General features: G+C 45.3%; 1 protein-coding gene across 2 annotated transcripts in view; it reads left to right on the forward strand.

The window, feature by feature from the left end:
- The window catches only part of LOC134983227 (oocyte zinc finger protein XlCOF7.1-like), a 47,589-nt gene extending 30,745 nt beyond the window's left edge, over positions 1–16,844 (forward strand). The window contains exon 6 of one of the 2 annotated variants that reach the window (XM_063948962.1): positions 13,693–16,844. In XM_063948962.1, the coding sequence (XP_063805032.1) occupies positions 13,693–14,660 (968 nt within the window). In that variant the 3' untranslated portion in view covers positions 14,661–16,844. The remainder of the gene's footprint in view (positions 1–13,692) is intronic. The other variant, XM_063948963.1, reaches the window with a different exon arrangement.
- The last annotated feature ends 3,572 nt before the right edge of the window (positions 16,845–20,416 follow it).

Genomic DNA, 20,416 nt, shown 5'->3' on the forward strand with positions numbered 1-20,416 from the left:
CTGAGGTTTATACACCTAGGGAATTGTCAGCCTCTCAAAAAAGCAGGCTGAAAGGCTGGTGGTACGTAAATATCATAGACATGATACAACATCTTCACAGTCTACACATGTTTTAGATGAGGATTCGTTAGAGGATGAGGACTCATTGCACTTCGGAAGGTCTCAGCTCAGTGGACATACCTGAGCTAATTAGTGCTACGTAAGCCATTCTATCCTTAGAAGAGGCAGCAGAGCCTGTGTTAAAAACTAAGGCAACTGTGTTTAAACATCCCAAAACAGCTGATGGAAATTTTTGGTTACGCCCAATAGGAAGTTATAATTCCAAGAAATGGAATTCCAATTATCCTCGTCCAGCTGGGGATTGTTTAAAAAAATTGGAGGTGGCTCCCAAAGTAGATTTGCAGGTCTTAGATTGGTGCGAAAATCTACATTACTTTTATTTTTAACATCAATAAATGATGTCACGGGGTGAGGCCTGACTGGAAAGGCAGCAGGAAGCAGGATAAAGGAGCTCCTGCTTATATAGGTCCTTTCTGCCATTTACAGCTGTCCTACGGCTCTTTCTGGCCCTTTCTTGCCCCTCTGTGTGTTTTGACACCCCGGTGTGAAGGTTGCAGAGCCGGGGAGCCATTAATTTGGCTTTTGCAGGTTGCGGCCTACACCTGGATCTGAAGCCGCAGACTGAAGTTGTGCAGTGATCCCACCGCGGACCGGACCTCAGCGAGGTAGCGCTGCTACTCACCGAGGATTGTGCGCCCTGTCCACTCTTGTGCCTAGCTGTGCTGTTGGAGTCGTGTGGAGAGGCTGACTGGGGATCAGCGGTGACCACTGCTGGAGACATGGAGTGGAGCTGCTCTCCAGGCATCTGATGCAGCGCATACTACGGGGATTGGTGGTCTCAGCAGGGATGCGTCAGGTTAGTCAGCTCACCCGCTCGCAGCCTGCCTTCTACTTTCCGGCCATTGAAGCCCTGAGTCGCGGCAATGAGGAATACACGGAGCACTTGCCTGTCATCACTCCAGCAGTGTCCCGGCATCTCCCCCTCTCCTCCTAACCCATGGTGCTATGGAGGAATCTGGCGGAGCTGTGAATTATAGAGGACATACATGTGGGATTCTTATGCAGCCAGATACGCTACCCTGCGCTACTGCATCCTAGTACCCTCTCCTCTCCTGCCTTATTACTGACCTGGTTCACCCGCCATAGCCGGACAGTTTCTTCTGATTTGGGCTTCCTTGCCAGAAGTGGCCATCTTGAAAACTGGAAGTATAGCCACATGCCCTCCTGAAACCAGCCGCTTCTCTGGGAGTTACAGACACTACCAGCCCATGATCAATGCCCTTCAGCCTCAGTGATTTCCGGCAGGGACTTCTGCCACTGCGGCCCTACCTGGGCAGTAAGTGGTCGCCTGAACTGCTTTTATTATTATTATTGCCTGGCCTCCACTCCTGCTCTGTCGACTCCCTCTGGTGGCAGACTGTGCTGACTACATCCTCCATACTGTTTGACTGCTGCTGTTTTTTTTCCCTCCTGCTCCCCTCAATCCCAGCAAGATCCAATTAGAGCTCTTGGGGCATCAGTATAGCTATGGCGTAACAGTCCATGTGTCCAGGACAGTAGCAGGCTCCAGTTGCTGGCTCCTATAAATTACTTTACCGCTCAAGGATGGCATCTTCTTGCTATTACCCATAAACAACTGACCTCACAATGTTTCTGTAACCGATGGCCACTGGGGGTCTATGCTCACTGATGTCTCCCTATTTCCACATTTCAATACTTAGGCTATGTTGCTACTGGCCTCCTGACCTTGTTCTCTAATCTCCGTAATGTTATGCTGAAGAATGGGCAGAACTGGAAAATCATCTCATAAGAAAGCTAAACCTCGTCCTCAACAGGAATCCTCTCAAACTGACTTGAGACCTTTTCTTCTTCCTAATCAACTAACATTGAGCCCCAGTCCTGATCATTCAGAATCGTCTCCCATCCCGTCTCCAAGTCCTTCTATGATGGCTTAAACCCATTGTTTAAACCCATGGCAAGCCAGGTGGGCTCTCTTCTTCTCTCGGTTCTCCTTCAAAGTCTTTAACCACCCAGGAACCTTAAATTGAAGAGCAGGTGCACTTTCTCGTTCTTTTCAAATGGATGATTCACTCAACTCCTCTGAGAAACAATTTATTCTGAATCCGGCTTAATTTGCTTCAACTCGTACTGTTCCTCTACCTTCTCCGAGGAGAACTTTTGTAGCACCAAAATTTTGCAGGAAATTGCTTACGTGGGCTTACCCTTCATCTTTCTTGGGTCATGCTGGTGGTCTTAAGACTCTCAGGTTCATTCAGCGATTCTACTGGTGGCCTCATCTTACAACGGATGTGTTTGAATTTATAGCTGCCTGTTCCAAATGTGTTCAACATAAAAGTCCACGAACATCTCCCTCGGGTCTTATTCATCCACTTCCAACACCTCAAAAGCCTTGGACTCCTTTCTTACGGATGTTCATGTCCCCTGCTCAGAAAGACTGGATGGATTACCTCCCATTTGCTGAGTTTGCATACAATAACCTATATCATTCTTCTACCAATTCCACTCCTTTTTTAATTAACTATAGTTTTCATCCACAAGTTCCTTCCTTTCCCACCTCTTGAGGTTCCTGCTGCTGAATCCGCTTTTCGTCAGTTCACTAAGATTTGGAGACAAATTCATAAGGCGCTACTTAAGACTTGCCAGAAATAAAAGACCTTTGCTGATCAGAAACGTAGGGCTGTTCCTAGTCTCTAAGTGGGTGATTGTGTTTGGCTATCCAACAGAAACCTCAGACTCAAAGTTCCTACCAGAAAGTAAAATTCATCGGTCCGTATCCTATGAAAAGAGTGTTGAATCCTGTTTCTTACAAGGTGAAACTGCCTCCCTATCTGAAAATTCCCAATGCCTTTCACATTTCTCTGCTAAAGCCTCTTGTACTAAATAATTTTTGGGCAGCTTTCCCTTAACCTCCCAAGGTTCAAGCTGCTCAAAATGAAGAATTTGAGGTTCATAAGATTCTTGACTTCCACAAGAGGTATGGTCATCTCCAGTATCTCATTGGAGAGGATATGGTCCGGAGGAAAGATCTTGGGTGGCTGCAGAGGATGTTCATGCTCCAAGATTGAGTTGTGGCTTTCATGCCAAGAATCCCACTAAGCAGCATGGGTGTTCGGAGACCACCCTAAAAAGGGGGGTACTGTCAGCATCCGGAGTCTTACCACCGGTTCTGGTCCCTGCGGCCTTCCTCTTAGCTTCCTCTTAGCTGGCTGGTGTCGCTGCGATGGATAGGAGCTACAGCAGCGAGGTCCTCTGGTGCGGCTGCTGGGTGTCTGGAGGCCGGGGTCCGGGTCCTGGGGAGCGGAGCATGGCAGCCGGAGGTGTCTGTTTCCAAGTGTCCTGTTGCTGGAGTGCGGCGTCTGGGAGGCTGAGGCCAGAGGTAGTGGCTGTGTGCTGGTTCCACATGTGTCCTCTGTGCAGGGAGCCACCATGTTGGAGACCAATCCAAGTCAATAGGTATCCCAGTTCGCGTCCAGCCAATCCGGTACAGGCTTCCCTTATAAAAAGGGGTTGATGCTTAGCTATGTTGCCAGTACTTCAAGTTACTTGCTGCTGTAAGGTGCCCTGAACTCTGTGCTCCCAGGTTATCCCCTGGTATCCTGGTTCTGTTGTGTCCGCCTGGTGGTCAGTTCTGTTATTGCAGTCCTTTGCTCCCGGTATACCTGCTCTTGTGGTTTAACCACTGGGCCCTCTATGTGCTAGAGGGTCTCCGTTTGCTGATGGTGCTCACAGCGATCCTCTCTTCAGCATTCTTTAAAAATCACAAGTCATCTCTTCAATCAGTGTTCTTCAGCATCGTTTACAAATCACTAACCTTCCATCTTTCAGAATTCACTCAGACTTCTCTCCTAGTCGTTGTGTATGATTGAGGTCTCATTAAAACTGAATTCCTCTTTCTTCAGTGTATCATTCTTTGTCATTGTCCTCATTGCCTACCCCTCTACATCCACGGGCCTAAGTCTTCAATCCATGAGTAAGAACTACATTCAGCCACCTCGTTTCCTGCCTTTGCCGATAGCTGCTCCCTCAGTCAATTATCAGTCGTCCGATACCCAACTCAAGCCAAGCGTGACATGGAAGAAGGGGAATTCCTGGTTTCTCTGGATATTAAGGATGCGTATCTTCACATCCCAATATGGCCACCTCTTCACGCTTACCTCAAGTTTGCACTGCAGGACAGTCACTACCAGGTCCAGGCCTTGCCTTTTGGTCTCTCAACGGCACTGAGGGTGGTATCAGGGGTGATGACAGAGATGTTGCTACAACTCTGCAAGTAGGAAGTGAACATTGTTCCATACTTGGACGATCTCCTCATAATGGCTATATTCAGAGCACAGTTGATGGAAAAGATCAGCCTTCAAACACGACTACTCACGGATCATGGGTGGATTCTCAATCTGCAGAAATCCCACTTAGAACCTATGCAGAGGCTTCAGTTCCTGGTAATGATACTGGACACGATGTCTCAGAAGGTGCTCCTTCCTATGGACAAGGCAAAGATAATTCAGATGATGGTATGTTCCATTTTGAAGCTGAACAAAGTTTCAGTACATCTTTGCATACGCTTACTGGGAAAGATGATGGCCTCCTATGATGCAGTTCGGTACGGAAGATTCCATGCATGACCATTCCAGCTGGATCTGCTGGACAAATGGTCTGTGTCACATCTGCACATGCGCCAGATGATATGCCTTTCACCAAACGCCAGGATTTCCCTCTTATGGTCGTTGCTGATCTCCCTCCTGGAGGGTCGACACTTCAGAATTCAGGATTGGATTCTGTTGACATACAGGTATGGTCGGAAAACGCACCAACTGTGGCGTACATAAACCAACAAGGAGGTCCAAAGAGCAGAGCTGCAATGAAGGAGGTGTCACAGATACTCCTCTGTGTGGAGCGGAATCCCAAGGCCATTTCCGCCATATTAATTCCGGGAGTAGACAATTGGGGATCAGACTTCCTCAGTAGACACGATCTGCACCTGGGGGAATGGGGTCTCTACCCGCAAGTGTTTCAGCAGATATTTAATCGGTGTGGCTACCCGCAAATCAACTTGTTGGTTTCTCAGCTCACCAAGAAGCTTCTGCGTTACTGTTCTGGGATGAGGGATCCACAGGCCGCAGCAGTGGACGCTCTGGCGACACCGTGGATTTACCGGTTAGTGTACTTGTTCCCTCCAGTTCCTCTAATTCCAAGAGTTCTCAAAGGACTTAAAGGGACAGGGTTCAGGCAATTCTGAGTGCCCCAGACTGGCCCCGCAGGGCCTGGTATGTAGACATTCTAGCCTTATTACTCGTAGGACCCTGGCCTCTGCCAATTTAGGATGATCGTCTTACACAACGGCCGTTCATCTATCCAGACTTACCACGGCTACGTTTGATGCAATGGAAGTATATTGGGACGATTTTTGCCAGGAAAGAGATACCGGGCAAGGTTATCTCGACTATGCTCCAAGCCGGCCAGATGGTCGCATCGAAACATTACCATTGCATATGGAAGAAATGTGTCTCTTGGTGTGAGGGTCAACAGTATTCTGCTATGGATTTTCATCTGGGACATTTCTTGCACTTCCTGCAGGCTGTTGTGGATGTGGGCCTATGTTTAGGCTCCATAAAAGTTCAAATCTCAGCCTTGTCTTTTTCTTCCAGGGAACAATTGGCTGTTCTCCCAGTGGTCCAGATGTTCTTGACAGGTGTCCTTCATATTCGACCACCCTTTGTTCCTCCCACAGCGCCATGAGTTCTCAATTTGGTTCTGGCCTTTCTCCAATCGGTTTGATTGAACATTTACACAAGGTTGACATGGAGTATTTGACATGGCAGGCTATCATGTTGTCCTTGGCCTCAGTGAGGCGTGTTTTGGAATTAGAGGCCTTATTCTGTAAGAGTCCATCTGTGGTGTTTCATGAGGATAGAGCATTGCTTAAAACTCGCTAGACATTCTTGCCTAAGGTGGTGTCAGCATTTCATATCAATTGGCCAATGGTGGTTCTGGTTGTCACTGGCACGTCTGTTACACCAATGTCCTTGGACGGTGTTCGGGCTTTGGAGATTTATGTCAAGAGGCCAGCTCGTCTCAGAAAATCAGACTCGCTTTTTGTTCTCTATGATGCTTCAAAGATTGGTTGTGCTGCTTCGAAGTAGTCTATTGTGTGTTGGATCAGGCTTACGATCCAACAGGCTCACTCTTCGGCAGCTTTGCCGCTTCCGAGGTCTGTTCAGGCCCACTCCACACGGTCAGTGGGTTCTTCCTAGGTGGCTGCCCGGGGTGTCTTGGCTTTGCAGTTATGCTGGGCAGCTACTTGGTTGGATTCGAACACGCTGTAAAGTTTTAAAGGTTCAACACCTTGGCTACTGAGGACCTTCAGTTTGGTCAATCAGTTTTGATGGGGTCTCAGCACTCTTCCACCCAGTTTGGAGTTTTGGAACTTCCCCATGGTACTAAGACCATCCCAGTATCCCCTTGGACATTAGAGAAAATAGAATTTTAATACCTACCGGTAAATCCTTTTCTCGTAGTCCATAGGGGATACTTGGCGCCCGCCTCTGTGCTTTGATATTTCCAGCAAGAGTTGTTCTTGTGTGTTGTAGTTTGGGTCTGCTTTTGCTGTCCCTATTTTCAAGTTGTGTTTAGTGTTGCTATCCTCTTGTTATGTTGTGTGCTGGTTCCTTCTCACCACTTTCTTGTCTCTTTTCCTCCTTTCAAAGTATGTCCGTCTCCTTGGGCACCGTTTTCCTGGACTGAGTCTACAGGAGGGGCATAGAAGGGTGGAGCCAGCACACTCTGAAGAAGTTTTAAATTGCCAGGCTCCAATGGACCCCATCTATACCCCATGGTACTAAGACCATCCCAGTATCCCCTACAGACTACGAGAAAAGGATTTACCGGTAGGTATTAAAATCCTCGGGTGAAGGTATCACTGTGAAGGCTCCGTTTCACATTACAATAACCTTAGTAGGAACTACCCATTTGTATTGTACATTTCCTTGGGTGGAATAGACGCCTTTTGGCCAGCGTCACAGGAGAAATATCCGGAAATATCTACAGATTATCCAGGCACTCAGCTGTGGTTGATGAAGGCAAAGCAGCCTGTAGAATTAGTTCTTTAATATGAAAAAAGTGGACCCTGAGCAGAGTGTCCCTCGGTGCTTGGATAGAGGCCTGTTTGGACTTTGGTAGTCTATGGATCCTGTCAATAAGAAGGTCCGCGGCAGAAGCCTTCTGTGAAAGTTTCTGAAAAGAGAACCGTGGCATAATCATAAAGCTCAGCATTTGTAGCAGAATCCGGAACGCCCACAGGCCCTCATTCCGAGTTGCTCGCTAGCTGCTTTTAGCAGTTTTGCACACGCTAAGCCGCCGCCTACTGGGAGTGAATCTTAGCATAGTAAAATTGCGAGCGAAAGATTAACAAAATTGCGAATAGACACTTCTTAGCAGTTTCTGAGTAGCTCCACACTTACTCGGCATCTGCGATCAGTTCAGTGCTTGTCGTTCCTGGTTTGACGTCACAAACACACCCAGCGTTCGCCCAGACACTCCTCCGTTTCTCCAGCCACTCCCGCGTTTTTTCCAGAAACGTTAGCGTTTTTTCACACACTCCCATAAAACGGCCAGTTTCCGCCCAGTAACACCCCTTCCTGTCAATCACATTGCGATCACCAGAACGAAGAAAAAACCTCGTAATACCGTGAGTAAAATACCTAACTGCATAGCAAATTTACTTGGCGCAGTCGCACTGCAGACATTGCACATGCGCATTAGCGACTAATCGCTCCGTTGCAAAAGAAAAATAACGAGCGAACAACTCGGAATGACCCCCATTATTCTAATATTATTTCTCTGAGACCTGTCTTCTAAATCAATGACTTTATCACGAATAGAGACCATGTCTTCCTGAAGGGTGTCATGTGCTGAAATCAGATCTTTGTGAGACGCAACAATCTCTTTCATCTTAGTCTGTACGAGTGCCAATCTCACTGATACTGGACCTCAAAAACTTGAATATTAGAGTTAAATTCTGAGATTATTTCAGTAGAGTAACAGGACCATCTAGAGTGTCTTAAGATGTCTGCAGCCATTACAGCTGGGCTGTGCGTCTGACAAGAAGAAGCAGATGATGTTGTAGCGTTCTCAGAAGGACCACCTGAATTCGAGGTACCAAAGAGATGAACAGGTGGGGCCGATTTGGTACCTTTGAAAAATTTTGGGAGGCATGGTAAGCCGGCTCCAAAGAGACTGACCTCTCAGAGATAGGAAAATACAAACGATCTATAAATAAAAGGAGCAGTAGTAAGCTGTCAGGAGGTTACATCAAGATGACTCCATTCAAAATGACATTCTTAGTCGGGGTGACGAGGTAATCCGAGCTAAAATTTCAAGTAAACCTGATGTAATACAACTCAAATAACACAGTAATGACCGAGAAATTCCACTAGAGGTCAGTGTGATCACAGACGTGAAGTACTCAGCACAGAGAGACACAAATGGCAAAATATATTCAGTGAATAAATCCACAAAATAATATACTGTGAGGGTGTAATCAGAGTGTAATTAGCTGTACTCAGACGATACTTGTTACTGGGCTCTGCATGTAGACTGAGAGGAAGTAGATTATAGTGGCACCATATAAATAGAAGGTAGTGTCACCTCCTGGCAAATGCTTCAATTTAGTGTAGTGACCCGGTCCAGCCATCAGGACACTTACTTATATTAAACCTTATTGAAGGCAGAAGGCAAAGCATGTGATGGCCGAGCACCAGGATCCAAAATGGCAGCCATCTCACTTCCCAATATCACCGCCGGGCTCCGGTGACTGTGGGCAGCCCGTTCTGTCCCCAGCAGTAGCGGGAGCTACGCACCTGTGTTATCTGGATAGCAAGTACTCCCGCCTGAGCCAAAAGCGCCTTCAAGTCAGGTGTCCGGAGCGTGCAGGAAAGACTGGGCGCACATAGCCCCAGAATACAGCCCATGGCTTCATAGGCGTCACTAGGCTGCGGCAGTGAACGTTGCTCTGAGTGAGCGGAGCGAGCGGCTTTAGGGCAGTAGGAGTGGGGTGACTTAATAGATTGGGTCTTGGTCGCAGCGGCGGCTGAGAGCTATCAGGTAGGGTAGATAAGAAGCCACTTAGTGAGGAGAGCTCCAGAAAACACATCTGGATGGACCATGCTCCTCTTATTTATTATTTTATATACTAACAGGGGTGGTACATCCCTGCAAAGGCAGATCCAATCTCTATCTCAGTAGTGGGGAACCTTTTTTCTACCCAGGGCCATTTGGATATTTATAAAATCCTTCAGGGGCCATACAAAAATTATCAACTTAAAAATGAGCCTGCCCCCAGTAGATATGCCCCCAGTCAGTAGTTTTGCCCCCAGTCAGTAGTTATGCCCCCAGTAGATATAGCCCCAGTCGTTATGCCCCAGTAGATATGCCCCCAGTAAGTATTCCCCATCACTTATGTCCCATTAGATATGCCACCAGTCAGTAGTTATGCCCCATTAGATATGCCACCAGTCAGTTGTTATGCCCCATTAGATATGCCCCCTAGTAGCGACTCTTACGCACACACATTAAAAGAAAAAACCCAATACTCACCAGCCCCGCTCTTGCTTCGGGACCGTTGCCATCCACCTGGCCGCTTGCTCCTCAGAACTATGGGAGAAAAGTCATGACATCTCTTCCATAACACCACACAGCAGCACACGCACACTGCCAGAGCCGGAAGCCGGAGCTCAGGAGTGAGTTCCTACCTCCGGCTGCTACTGAGGGTAAGAAGCCAGGCACCCACTAGTAACAAAATCTCAGCGGGCGCCCGGCTAGGTGAGCCTGGCCTGGCCGGATCAAGTGGCTCTGTGGGCCTTATACGTCCCTCGGGCCTGAGGTTCCCCACCCCTGCTCTATCTCATCAGACTCTGCTGTCTTACCTGCACTCTCACCCAGATGTTCACTGCTGCCAGTAGCACACGTATGAGAAGCAGAAGTATGGCGGCAGCTGTATAGATTCTGATATGTAATTCTCTATATCATACTTACTGTACACACATCATCCTTATTACTATTGAGAATATAGAGGTAAGACACTGATGATGGGGTTGTAAAAATAGGATTTTAATTACCTACCGAAAATCCTTTTCTCGTAGTCTGTAGAGGATGCTGGGGTCCATTTAGTACCATGGGGTATAGATGGGTCCTTTGGGAGCCACTGGCACTTTAAGAGTTTAATAGTGTGGACTAGTTTCCCTCTATGCCTCTCCTTCCAGACTCATTCTAGAAACTTTGCCCGGGGAGACGGACATACTTTGAGAGAAGGAAATACACAGATAGTGGTGAGATTCACACCAGCTCACACATAACAAAAAGGAAAGCCAAACTAACCAACTTGGAACAATTCAGCAACGGCTAAACCAACAATACTGAACCTAGTAACAATGCAGTAATACGAAGCACAGGGTGGACACCCAGCATCCTCTACGGACTATGAGAAAAGGATTTACCGGTAGGTAATTAAAATCCTATTTTCTCTTGCGTCCTAGAGGATGCTGGTGTCCATTTAGTACCATGGGGATGTACCAAAGCTCCCAGTACAGGAGGGAAAGTGCTGAGGTTCCTGCCGAACCGATTGACCAAACTTGAGGTGCTCATAGGCCAAAGTATAGAACTTGTAAAACTTAGCAAACATGTTCGACCCTGACCAAGTAGCTGCTCGGCAAAGCTGAATAGCCGAGACACCCTGGGCAGCTGCCCAGGAAGAACCCACTTTACGGGTAGAGTGGGCCTTTAACAGATTTTGGAACTGGCAATCCTGCCGTGGAATAAGCATGCTGGATAGTAAGCCTGATCCAGCGTGAATTTGTCTGCTTAGAAGCAGGACACCCAATCTTGTTGGGATCATAAAGTACAAATAGTGCGTCCGACTTCCTGTGACGAGTAGTTCTCTTCACATAAATTTTCAAAACCTGCACGACATCCAAGGACTTTGAGGTAATTGAGGTGTCAGTAGCCACTGGCACCACAATAGGTTGCTTGATATGAAAAGCCGACACAACCTTAGGGAGAAATTGCTGACACGTTCTGAGCTCAGCTCTATCCTCATGGAAAATCAAGTAGCGGCTCTTGTGCGACAATGCCCCCAAATTCTGACAAACATCTGGCAGCAAAACCAAGGCCAACAACGTGACCGCCTTCCAAGTAAGAAACTTTACGTCCACCTCCTGTAAATGTTCGAACCAATCCGATTGCAGGAACTGCATCACCACATTAAGATCCCAAGGTGCCATAGGAGGCACAAAGGGTGTTTGGATGTGCAGAACTCCTTTCAAGAAAGTCTGAACCCCAGGGATAGCAGCCAATTGTTTCTGGAAGGAAATAGACAATGCCGAAATCTGGATCTTGATGGAGCCCAAGCGTAGGCCAACATCCACACCTGCTTGCAGAAAAAGGAGAAAATATGCCAGTTGAAACTCCACCGTAGGAAACTTCTTGGATTCACACCAAGACACATACTTTTTCCAAATCCGATGGTAATGCTTAGACGTTACTCCCCAACCTCTGAGGCTTGCATCCATGGTTAGAAGAATTCAACTCTGAATCCCGAACCTGCGGCCCTTGAGCAGGTGAGAAGTTTGCAGCCACCAGAGGAGTGAAATTCTTGCTTTCGGCGACAGGCATATCCGTTGGTGCATGTGAAGATGCAATCCCGACCACTCTTCCAGGAGATCCAGCTGGAAGAACCGTGCATTGAATCTTCCATATTGTAGGAGGCTACCATCTTCCACAGAAGGCGAATGCACTGATGAACCAATACCCGGGGAGGTTTCAAGACATCCTGGACCATTGATTTGATCTCCAACGCTTTCTCCACCGGTAGAAACACCCTCTGCACTTCCGTGTCGAGTATCATCCCCAGGAAGGGCAGTCTCCTTGTCTGTTCCAAATGTGACTTTGGAAGGTTCAGGATCCACCCATGATCCCAGAGAAGTTGAGTTGAGAGCGCAGTACTCTGCACCAGCTTCTCCTTGGAAGATCAGCAGATCATCCAGATACGGAATTATGGCCCTCATTCCGAGTTGTTCGCTCTGTGTTTTTCATCGCATCGCAGTGAAATTCCGCTTAGTGCGCATGCGCAAAGTTCGCACTGCGACGGCGCCAAGTAACTTTGCTATGAAGAAAGTAATTTTACTCACGGCTTTTTCATCGCTCCGGCGATCGCATTGTGATTGACAGGAAATGGGTGTTACTGGGCGGAAACACGGCGTTTTAGGGGCGTGTGGCTGAAAACGCTACCGTTTCCGGAAAAAACGCAGGAGTGGCCGGGGCAACGGTGGGAGTGCCTGGGCGAACGCTGGGTGTGTTTGTGACGTCAACCAGGAACGAAAAGCACTGAACTGATCGCACAGGCAGAGTAAGTCTGAAGCTACTCTAAAACTGCTAAGTCGTTTGTGATCGCAATATTGCGCATACTTCGGTCGCAATTTTAAGAAGCTAAGATTCACTCCCAGTAGGCGGCGGCTTAGCGTGTGTAACTCTGCTACATTCGCATTGCGACCGATCAACTCGGAATGAGGGCCAATGTTCACTCCCTCTTTGCGAAGGATGAGCATCATCTCCGCAAGTCCCACAAAGCAGGGAGTCTGTTGCCAGCAGCCTTCCTGTAACCTAACTAACTCTAGAAAATAATAATCAGGAGCTCAGTGTCCTGTCAGTGGAGTAGAGAACCATTAACTCTTCAGGAAGTTGGTCCCTCCTCCCCCCCCCTAAGTCCCACGAAGCAGGGAGGCTGTTGCCAGCAGCCTTCCTGTAACCTAATTAACTCTAGAAATAAAAAAATAAGAAAACTCCTAGAAGCTCCCCTAGCAGTGACCGGCTCCTCTGGGCACATTTTCTAAACTGAGTCTGGTAGGAGGGGCATGGAGCCAGCCGACACTATTAAACTCTTAAAGTGCCAGTTGCTCCCAAAGGACCCGTCTATACCCCATGGTACTAAATTTATCCCCAGCATCCCCTAGGACGTAAAATAATAAAGTAGATTATAACCTAGCAGATGATGATGATTACAGTGTATCATATGATGTATGGCATGTAAAGTACCTTGTTCCACACCTACTCTGCTGTAGCAATATACGTTATATAAGGGTGAGTAACACTTGTACAGGCTTACCAGCGTATGAGCCCACACATAAAGGAATGCTACCTTACCAATGCTTCCAGGAGTAACGTTAGGAGACATTTCTCTGATCCATCAGCTCATATGACTGATGTTATTGTTCATCTAGAATCTCCAATTCATACGATATGTTCCCCATCCATTATTTTATATTGGTGCTGACATAGGAGTTGGCGAGTGACTACATCTCCATTTATACTTCATGGTTAGTTACCAGTACAAGAGAGAGATATATCTAAGTCTTATTATAATATTACATTTGTTATTGAGAGTGTTCTCCGGAGGGTGGACACAATGATAGTCTGAGACACAGTATTATAAAGCCTTCATTAAAAGTTATGTTTTATTATACACACACATTTACAATTAAGTGTCCCAGAGAGTCATCTATTATTTGCAAGATTAATATTGTTACAGAAAAGTCACATTTACATAATGTATTTTATTTCCAGCAGATGGACACACAAGCAGGAATATCTCAGAAGGACATCTAATGTTATCCCCGGATTGTGACATAAAAGAAAATGACAGTAGACAAGAATCTCCAGGAGATAACCCCATTACCCCAATTAAACATCCAGGTCTATCAGCTGATCCCTCTGATCCTGGGAAATGTTCTTCTGATCACTCTGATATTGGTGTATCTGGTACAGTTCTGACAGTAGATATAGAGTTTCCCTGTTCTATAGGTGCCAGATGTTTTACACAGAACACAAAGCCTATTTACCCACAGACAGGTAAGGCAAGTGAGAGGCCATTTCTATGTTCTGAGTGTGGGAAATGTTTTGTATACAAATCAGATCTTGTTGCACATCAGAGAAGTCACACAGGTGAGAAGCCATTTCCATGTTCTGAGTGTGGGAAGTGTTTTGCACACAAATCAGATCTTATTAAACATCAGAGATATCACACAGGTGAAAAGCCATTTCCATGTTCTGAGTGTGGGAAATGTTTTGCACACAAATCAGATCTTGTTATACATCAGCGAAGTCACACAGGTGAGGAGCCATTTCCATGTTCTGAGTGTGGGAAATGTTTTGCACGCAAATCAGATCTTGTTATACATCAGCGAAGTCACACAGGTGAGAAGCCATTTTCATGTTCTGAGTGTGGGAAATGTTTTGCACACAAATCACATCTTGTTAGACATAACAGAAGTCACACAGGTGAGAAGCCATTTTCTTGCTCTGAGTGTGGGAAATGTTTTATCCAGAAATCACATCTTGTTATACATCAAAGAAGTCACACAGGTGAGAATCCATTTCCATGTTCTGAGTGTGGGAAATGTTTTGCACAGAAATCAGATCTTATTAAACATAAGAGACGTCACACAGGTGAGAAGCCATTTTCTTGCTATGAGTGTGGGAAATGTTTTACCTGGAAATCACAACTTGTTACACATCAGCAAAGTCACAGGTGAGAAACCATTTCCATGTTCTGATTGTGGGAAATGTTTTGCACACAAATCAGATCTTATTAAGCATGAGAGAAGTCACACAGGTGAGAGGCCATTTTCTTGCTCAGAGTGTGGGAAATGTTTTACATGGAAATTAGATCTTGTTATACAGTTGTGCTCATAAGTTTACATACCCTAGCAGAATTTGTGATTTTCTGGCCATTTGTCAGCGAATATGAATAGCTCACAAACTTTTCTTTCACTCATGTGGTTGGGTAAAGCCATTTATTGTCAAACAACTGTGTTTACGCTTTTTAAATCATAATGACAACAGAAACTACCCAAATGACCCCGATCAAAAGTTTATCTACATCTCTGACTTTATCTCCCTTTACACTTCCACCCGTCCTCTTCGCTCTTCTAATGCACGCCAACTCTCCTGCCTACGGATTACTTCCTCCCACTCCTACCTCCAAGATTTTTCACGTGCTGCACCATTTCTCTGGGATTCCCTACCTCTCCCCCTCACACTCTCCACCTCTCTACAAAACTTTAAACAGGCTCTCAAGATCCACTTCACCAAACCCAGCCAAATCTCATCCTCACCCTATGTTTCACGCTCTCTATGTACCCCATCTGTGTCACCCCTGTCTGTCTACCCCTCCCCTTTAGAATGTAAGCTCGAATGTAAGCTCTCACGAGCAGGGCCCTCTTCCCTCATGTGCTTATTCTTTCTTTAAGAATCTTCAACTGCATCAAATCCAGTAGTCTGCTGATGTAACTATGTTTATTTACCCTGTATTTGTCCTATACTGTCATCAACTGTAAGTTGCTGTTTTCCTGTTTGATTATTTGTTTATGTACTCTGTAATTAGGTGCTGTGGAACCCTTGTGGCGCCATATAAATAAAGGATAATAATAATAATAATAATAATAATGTCACACAGGTGAGAAGCCATTTTCTTGCTCAGAGTGTGGGAAATGTTTTACATGAAAATTAGATCTTTTTACACATCAGAGAAGTCACACATGTGAGAAACCATTTCCATGTTCTGAGTTTGGGAAATGTTTTGCACACAAATCAGATCTTATTAAACATGAGAGGTCACACAGGTGAGAGGCCATTTTCTTGTTCTGAGTGTGTAAAATGTTTTACACAGAAATCACAACTTATTATATATCAGCAAAGTCATTTCCATACTCTGAGAAATAAATCAGCACACTAGACATCATTTAGGTGGGAAACCATTTTAATCTTCTGGAGTATCCTTATTGCCATGCATTGTTCTTCAACGTTCTTCTATCTCCTATGCTTTTTGCAATATACATGTTACTGCAGGGTGAAATAATCAGATGTCATGCCCTCATCTACCACTGCTATGCAGATGACCTGTCTTTTGTTTCGGGTACTGAGAACCCAGTACCAATCCTACATGGTTGTCTAGCTGAGCTCCAGGTGTGGGTGATGCCATTTAGCTGTGACTCAGTCCTGGTGAAACAGGTCTATATGGTAGAAGCTCACCAACAAAGGGCAGGGCTACAGCTCAGCTTTGCAAACCAACCTGACTTGCGCTTGGTGGTTCAGAGATACAGAATGCAGATCCTGTGCGGAATATTGGTGTCCTGGATGGTAGAGTGACACTTAGACTCAGGTATCAGCCACAATCAGACCCTCATCTGAGGAACATAGCCAGACTCCAGTACTTATTTCCCTCAGAAGATCTACCTACAGTCATACATGCACTTGTATCATCACACATAGACTACTGCAATGTCCTCTACCTGGGTCTCCCACCAAAAGAATTGCACCGGTTGTAGCTTGTACAGAATGCAGCAGTCAGTCTGTTACCTAACCAGCCCGTTCCTGACATATAACACCCATTCTCTGCTCCCTTCACCGGCTGCCTGTAAGATGGTGACTCTATTACATAATCTTACTGACTCTCCCAGCCTTACATGACCAGGGTCACAGGTACCAGAAGCAGCTTCTGCCTCCTTACTGCCCAGCTTGCTTACTTCTACCTGCAGATGAAGGACTGTTACCCGCAGTACCAAGAATCCCCAAGCAGTTCTGAGGTGTCAGGGGAGGATACAGGGTGGGTGGCAGTAGTGCTGTAGCGGGGGCTGCGGGAGGCACTGTCTGTGGGTAATATTGTCCCCAAGCAGTGCTGAGGTAAAACAGGGGGGACACATGGTGGCGAGCAAGAGGGGAGACAGGGTGGTGGTAGTAGTGGGGGGAGACAGGGCAGTGGCAGTAGTGGGGGAGACAGGGCGGATGGTCACAGTGCAGTACCGGGGGCTGCTGGAGGCAGTAAAGAGGTGTATGGGTCCCGCACAGAACCAGTTGATAATTAGACTTAATGATGATAATGCTTCCTTATTTCTAATGAATCCCTTGTATGTGTTACTGTTATTTGCTCTGTCAGCCTTTATGTGTGTTCTGTGTAATAATCCTGAAAGTAGTGCTGCTACCGATCTCATATCATTTGTAGTAGCTTGGAAAAGATGAGATATGAGGTGCACTCTGGAAGCTTATAGGGGATTATTCAGAGATGAACGCAGATGTGACATCAAGCAGCCCTCCGGAAAATGGTCCCGGCCCGCCGGCATTCGACCCTCAGGTATGCGGCCGCAATGTGCGTGTCCGCACGGCCGCTGCACATGTGCATTTTGCCAACACCAGCAAACGGCTGTAGGCCGCTAATGCGGCTGGGTCTGAATGACCCCCATAGGGTTTTGGCTCTCCTGATATGTATCTGTTTTACTTACCTGCAATACTATAATGTAACTGGAATTGTTTCTGTGCTTTAAAGGATATTTTGTCCATGTTGTGCAGAGTAAAGTATTTTTTAAGTTTAAAATATAGACAAAAATCTGTGTATTAAAGATATGAAATAAAGTTTAAAAACAAAAGATTTCCGTTGAGTCTTTTTATGTGTCTGTGTATCATCTTATTATCAGATAATTGTCGCTATGGTGACAGAAACAATTTCCTGTTAATGTGTCACTTGTAGTGTTACTTTTGTGTCCACATAATATCAGTGTTGCTGTGTATATATATCCCGTCTGCTGTATAAAGGTGGGTACACACACTGCCATTGTGACTGTGCGATTTCCCTTGAACTGTCCGGAGCCCAGAACCACCAATAGTGACTGTATGTACTTGTGATTTTGGCTATGTCCAATTGTAACAGCTCATGTGAATAGTGGATGACATTATGGGAGTGGGGACTCTTTCTGTATGTGTTTCGAGTCTGAGGTGACTCTTTCAAGGCATGCCTTGAAAAGGCACAAAAGACTCGAAACGCGTTGCCCAAAGAAGGTCTTTACACAGGTGAGGTGGATTTGTGTCTCCCATGTAAGGTAAGACCTATTTTATTTCTATATATTTGGGATTTGGAGCTTCGTTACCGGACCTCAGCTCAACAAAATCATATATTCTTCCTTGCTGGGATCTCGCACAGCCCCCATCCCCACTAAGGCTTGTATGTTTATTTTTTCAACCATTTTAAACCATTTGTGAAATAAATTGTACCTTTATTGCATCACCGTACAAGTCTATTTGACGCAGAGACCTTTATATGTGGAGTTATGCTGTATTCATTGTGAGTAATGGTACGCTTGAGACGTATCTTATGAAAACGATACCTTGATGTGTGTTATACTGTTCCTCACTATGTAAGTGAGGTATGCTGTTCCTAAGATCACCTGCATATCTTATTGTGGGGTTAAAATATAAAGAAACCATTATAAGGGTTATAGCACATTACATTGTGTAAGTGAGTTACGCCACCTCTAATCTACTAAAAAAAGATCATTCACTTTCATAAGGAGTACCGCATTATGGCCCTCATTCTGAGTTGATCGCAGCAGCAAGAAAGTTAGCAATTGGGCAAAACCATGTGCACTGCAGGAGGGGTAGATATAACATGTGTAGAGAGAGTTAGATTTGGGTGGGGTGTGTTCAATCTGCAATCTAATTTGCAGTGTAAAAATAAAGCAGCCAGTATTTACCCTGCACAGAAACAAAATAACCCACCCAAATCTAACTCTCTCTGCACATGATATATCTGCTTCCCCTGCAGTGCACATGGTTTTGCCCAATTGCTAACTTTCTTGCTGCTGCGATCAACTCAGAATGAGGGCCTATAATCTCATGTATGGAATAATCTTGAACATACAGTGGGGCAAAAAAGTATTTGGACAGCCACCGATTGTGCAAGTTGACCCACTTAAAAAGATGAGAGGTCTGTAATTTCCATCATAGACTTCACCTGTGAGAGACAGAATCGGAAAAACACATTGTATGATTGTTACACTATTTATTTGTTTATTCTTGTGGAAAATAAATATTTGGACAATCAAAAAGTTTAACTCGACACTTTGTAATATAACATCGGTTGGCAATTACAGAGGTCAAACGTTTCCTGTAGTTCTTGACCAGGTTTGCACACACTGTAGCAGGTATTTTGGCTAATACTATTCGAGCAATACCCAAAGGAGAGCTATTAAGAATCAAAAGAAACTGTTCTGATGAAGAGATTTTTCACGTCAGGCAGAATGAACTTAATGAACGTCTCCAAGTAAGGGGGTATAGTAAGAGACTCCTGAATCGAACAATGAGGGAAGTGAGCTCTTATGAACGAGACACCCTGCTAAAACCTAAGCCCAAATCTACTCGAGAAGAACCGATAAGATTTGTGGGCACTTTTAATGCCCAGTGGAAGGGGATTTTAAACAGCCTACAGAAACATTGGTCCATACTTCAAACTGACTCGGACTTGTCAAGAATACTACCATCGAGACCACAAGCAAGTTGGAGGAGATCTAAAAGTATAAAAGATCGACTGGTACACAGTCATCTGACTAAACTCCCAGATAACAGAACGAAATCAACAGGGTCAATGCCCTGTGGTAATTGCAAAGCCTGTGCTCACATGGTCTCCACTGACCACTTCTATGATATGTTTGGTAAAAAGTGGTAAATTTCTCCCAAAATTACTTGTACTACCGTAGGAACCGTTTACCATCTTGAATGCCCATGTCATAGGAAATATGTAGGGAAAACCATCAGGCCTTTGAAAGTCAGGATCTTGGAACACATTGGAAGTATACGTAATGCCAGAAAAGATGCTTCCAATTTCAAAACCCTTCAACCTGTCGCGAGACACTTTCTGAATCATCATAATAGTGACCCAATGGGCCTAAGAGCTTTCGGCCTTAGACATATACAATTGGGGATACGTGGCGGAGATTTAGATCAACAACTACTTCAATTTGCAACCAAAATGATCTTTCTCCTTGACACTCTATATCCCAATGGGATGAATGAATCTAACAGTTATACATCTTATCTAGTCTAAGTACAATTGAAATTAAAGATGATATCTACCATTTAACTACCTCTATTTGATAATTGATTTACCTGTTGGATCACCAATCTGGCGTCCATAAATTATGAAATTTATATTAACGCATTATTCAGAACAACGAGTCCATCGGAGTATAAAAACATCTGAATCCTTATTACTACATGATATGACAGATGTCAATCAACATTTAACCTTTTTTCTTCCTCCCCTTTTAAATTCTCTGGTTTTTCATTCTCCCCCCCCCCCCCTTTCCTTTCTCTCTCCCTTTTCTCATATAAGTAGGTCATTCACATTTTTATGACACCTAACTCTGCACATTGGGGGTCTTACAGCATGTTTAGTACATTTTTATTTTTCCTCCTCATATATATATTAAATTCTGTTCACACTCACTCACTTAACAGTCGT

The sequence above is a fragment of the Pseudophryne corroboree genome, assembly GCF_028390025.1.
Source record: "Pseudophryne corroboree isolate aPseCor3 chromosome 3 unlocalized genomic scaffold, aPseCor3.hap2 SUPER_3_unloc_10, whole genome shotgun sequence".
NCBI lineage: Eukaryota > Metazoa > Chordata > Amphibia > Anura > Myobatrachidae > Pseudophryne > Pseudophryne corroboree.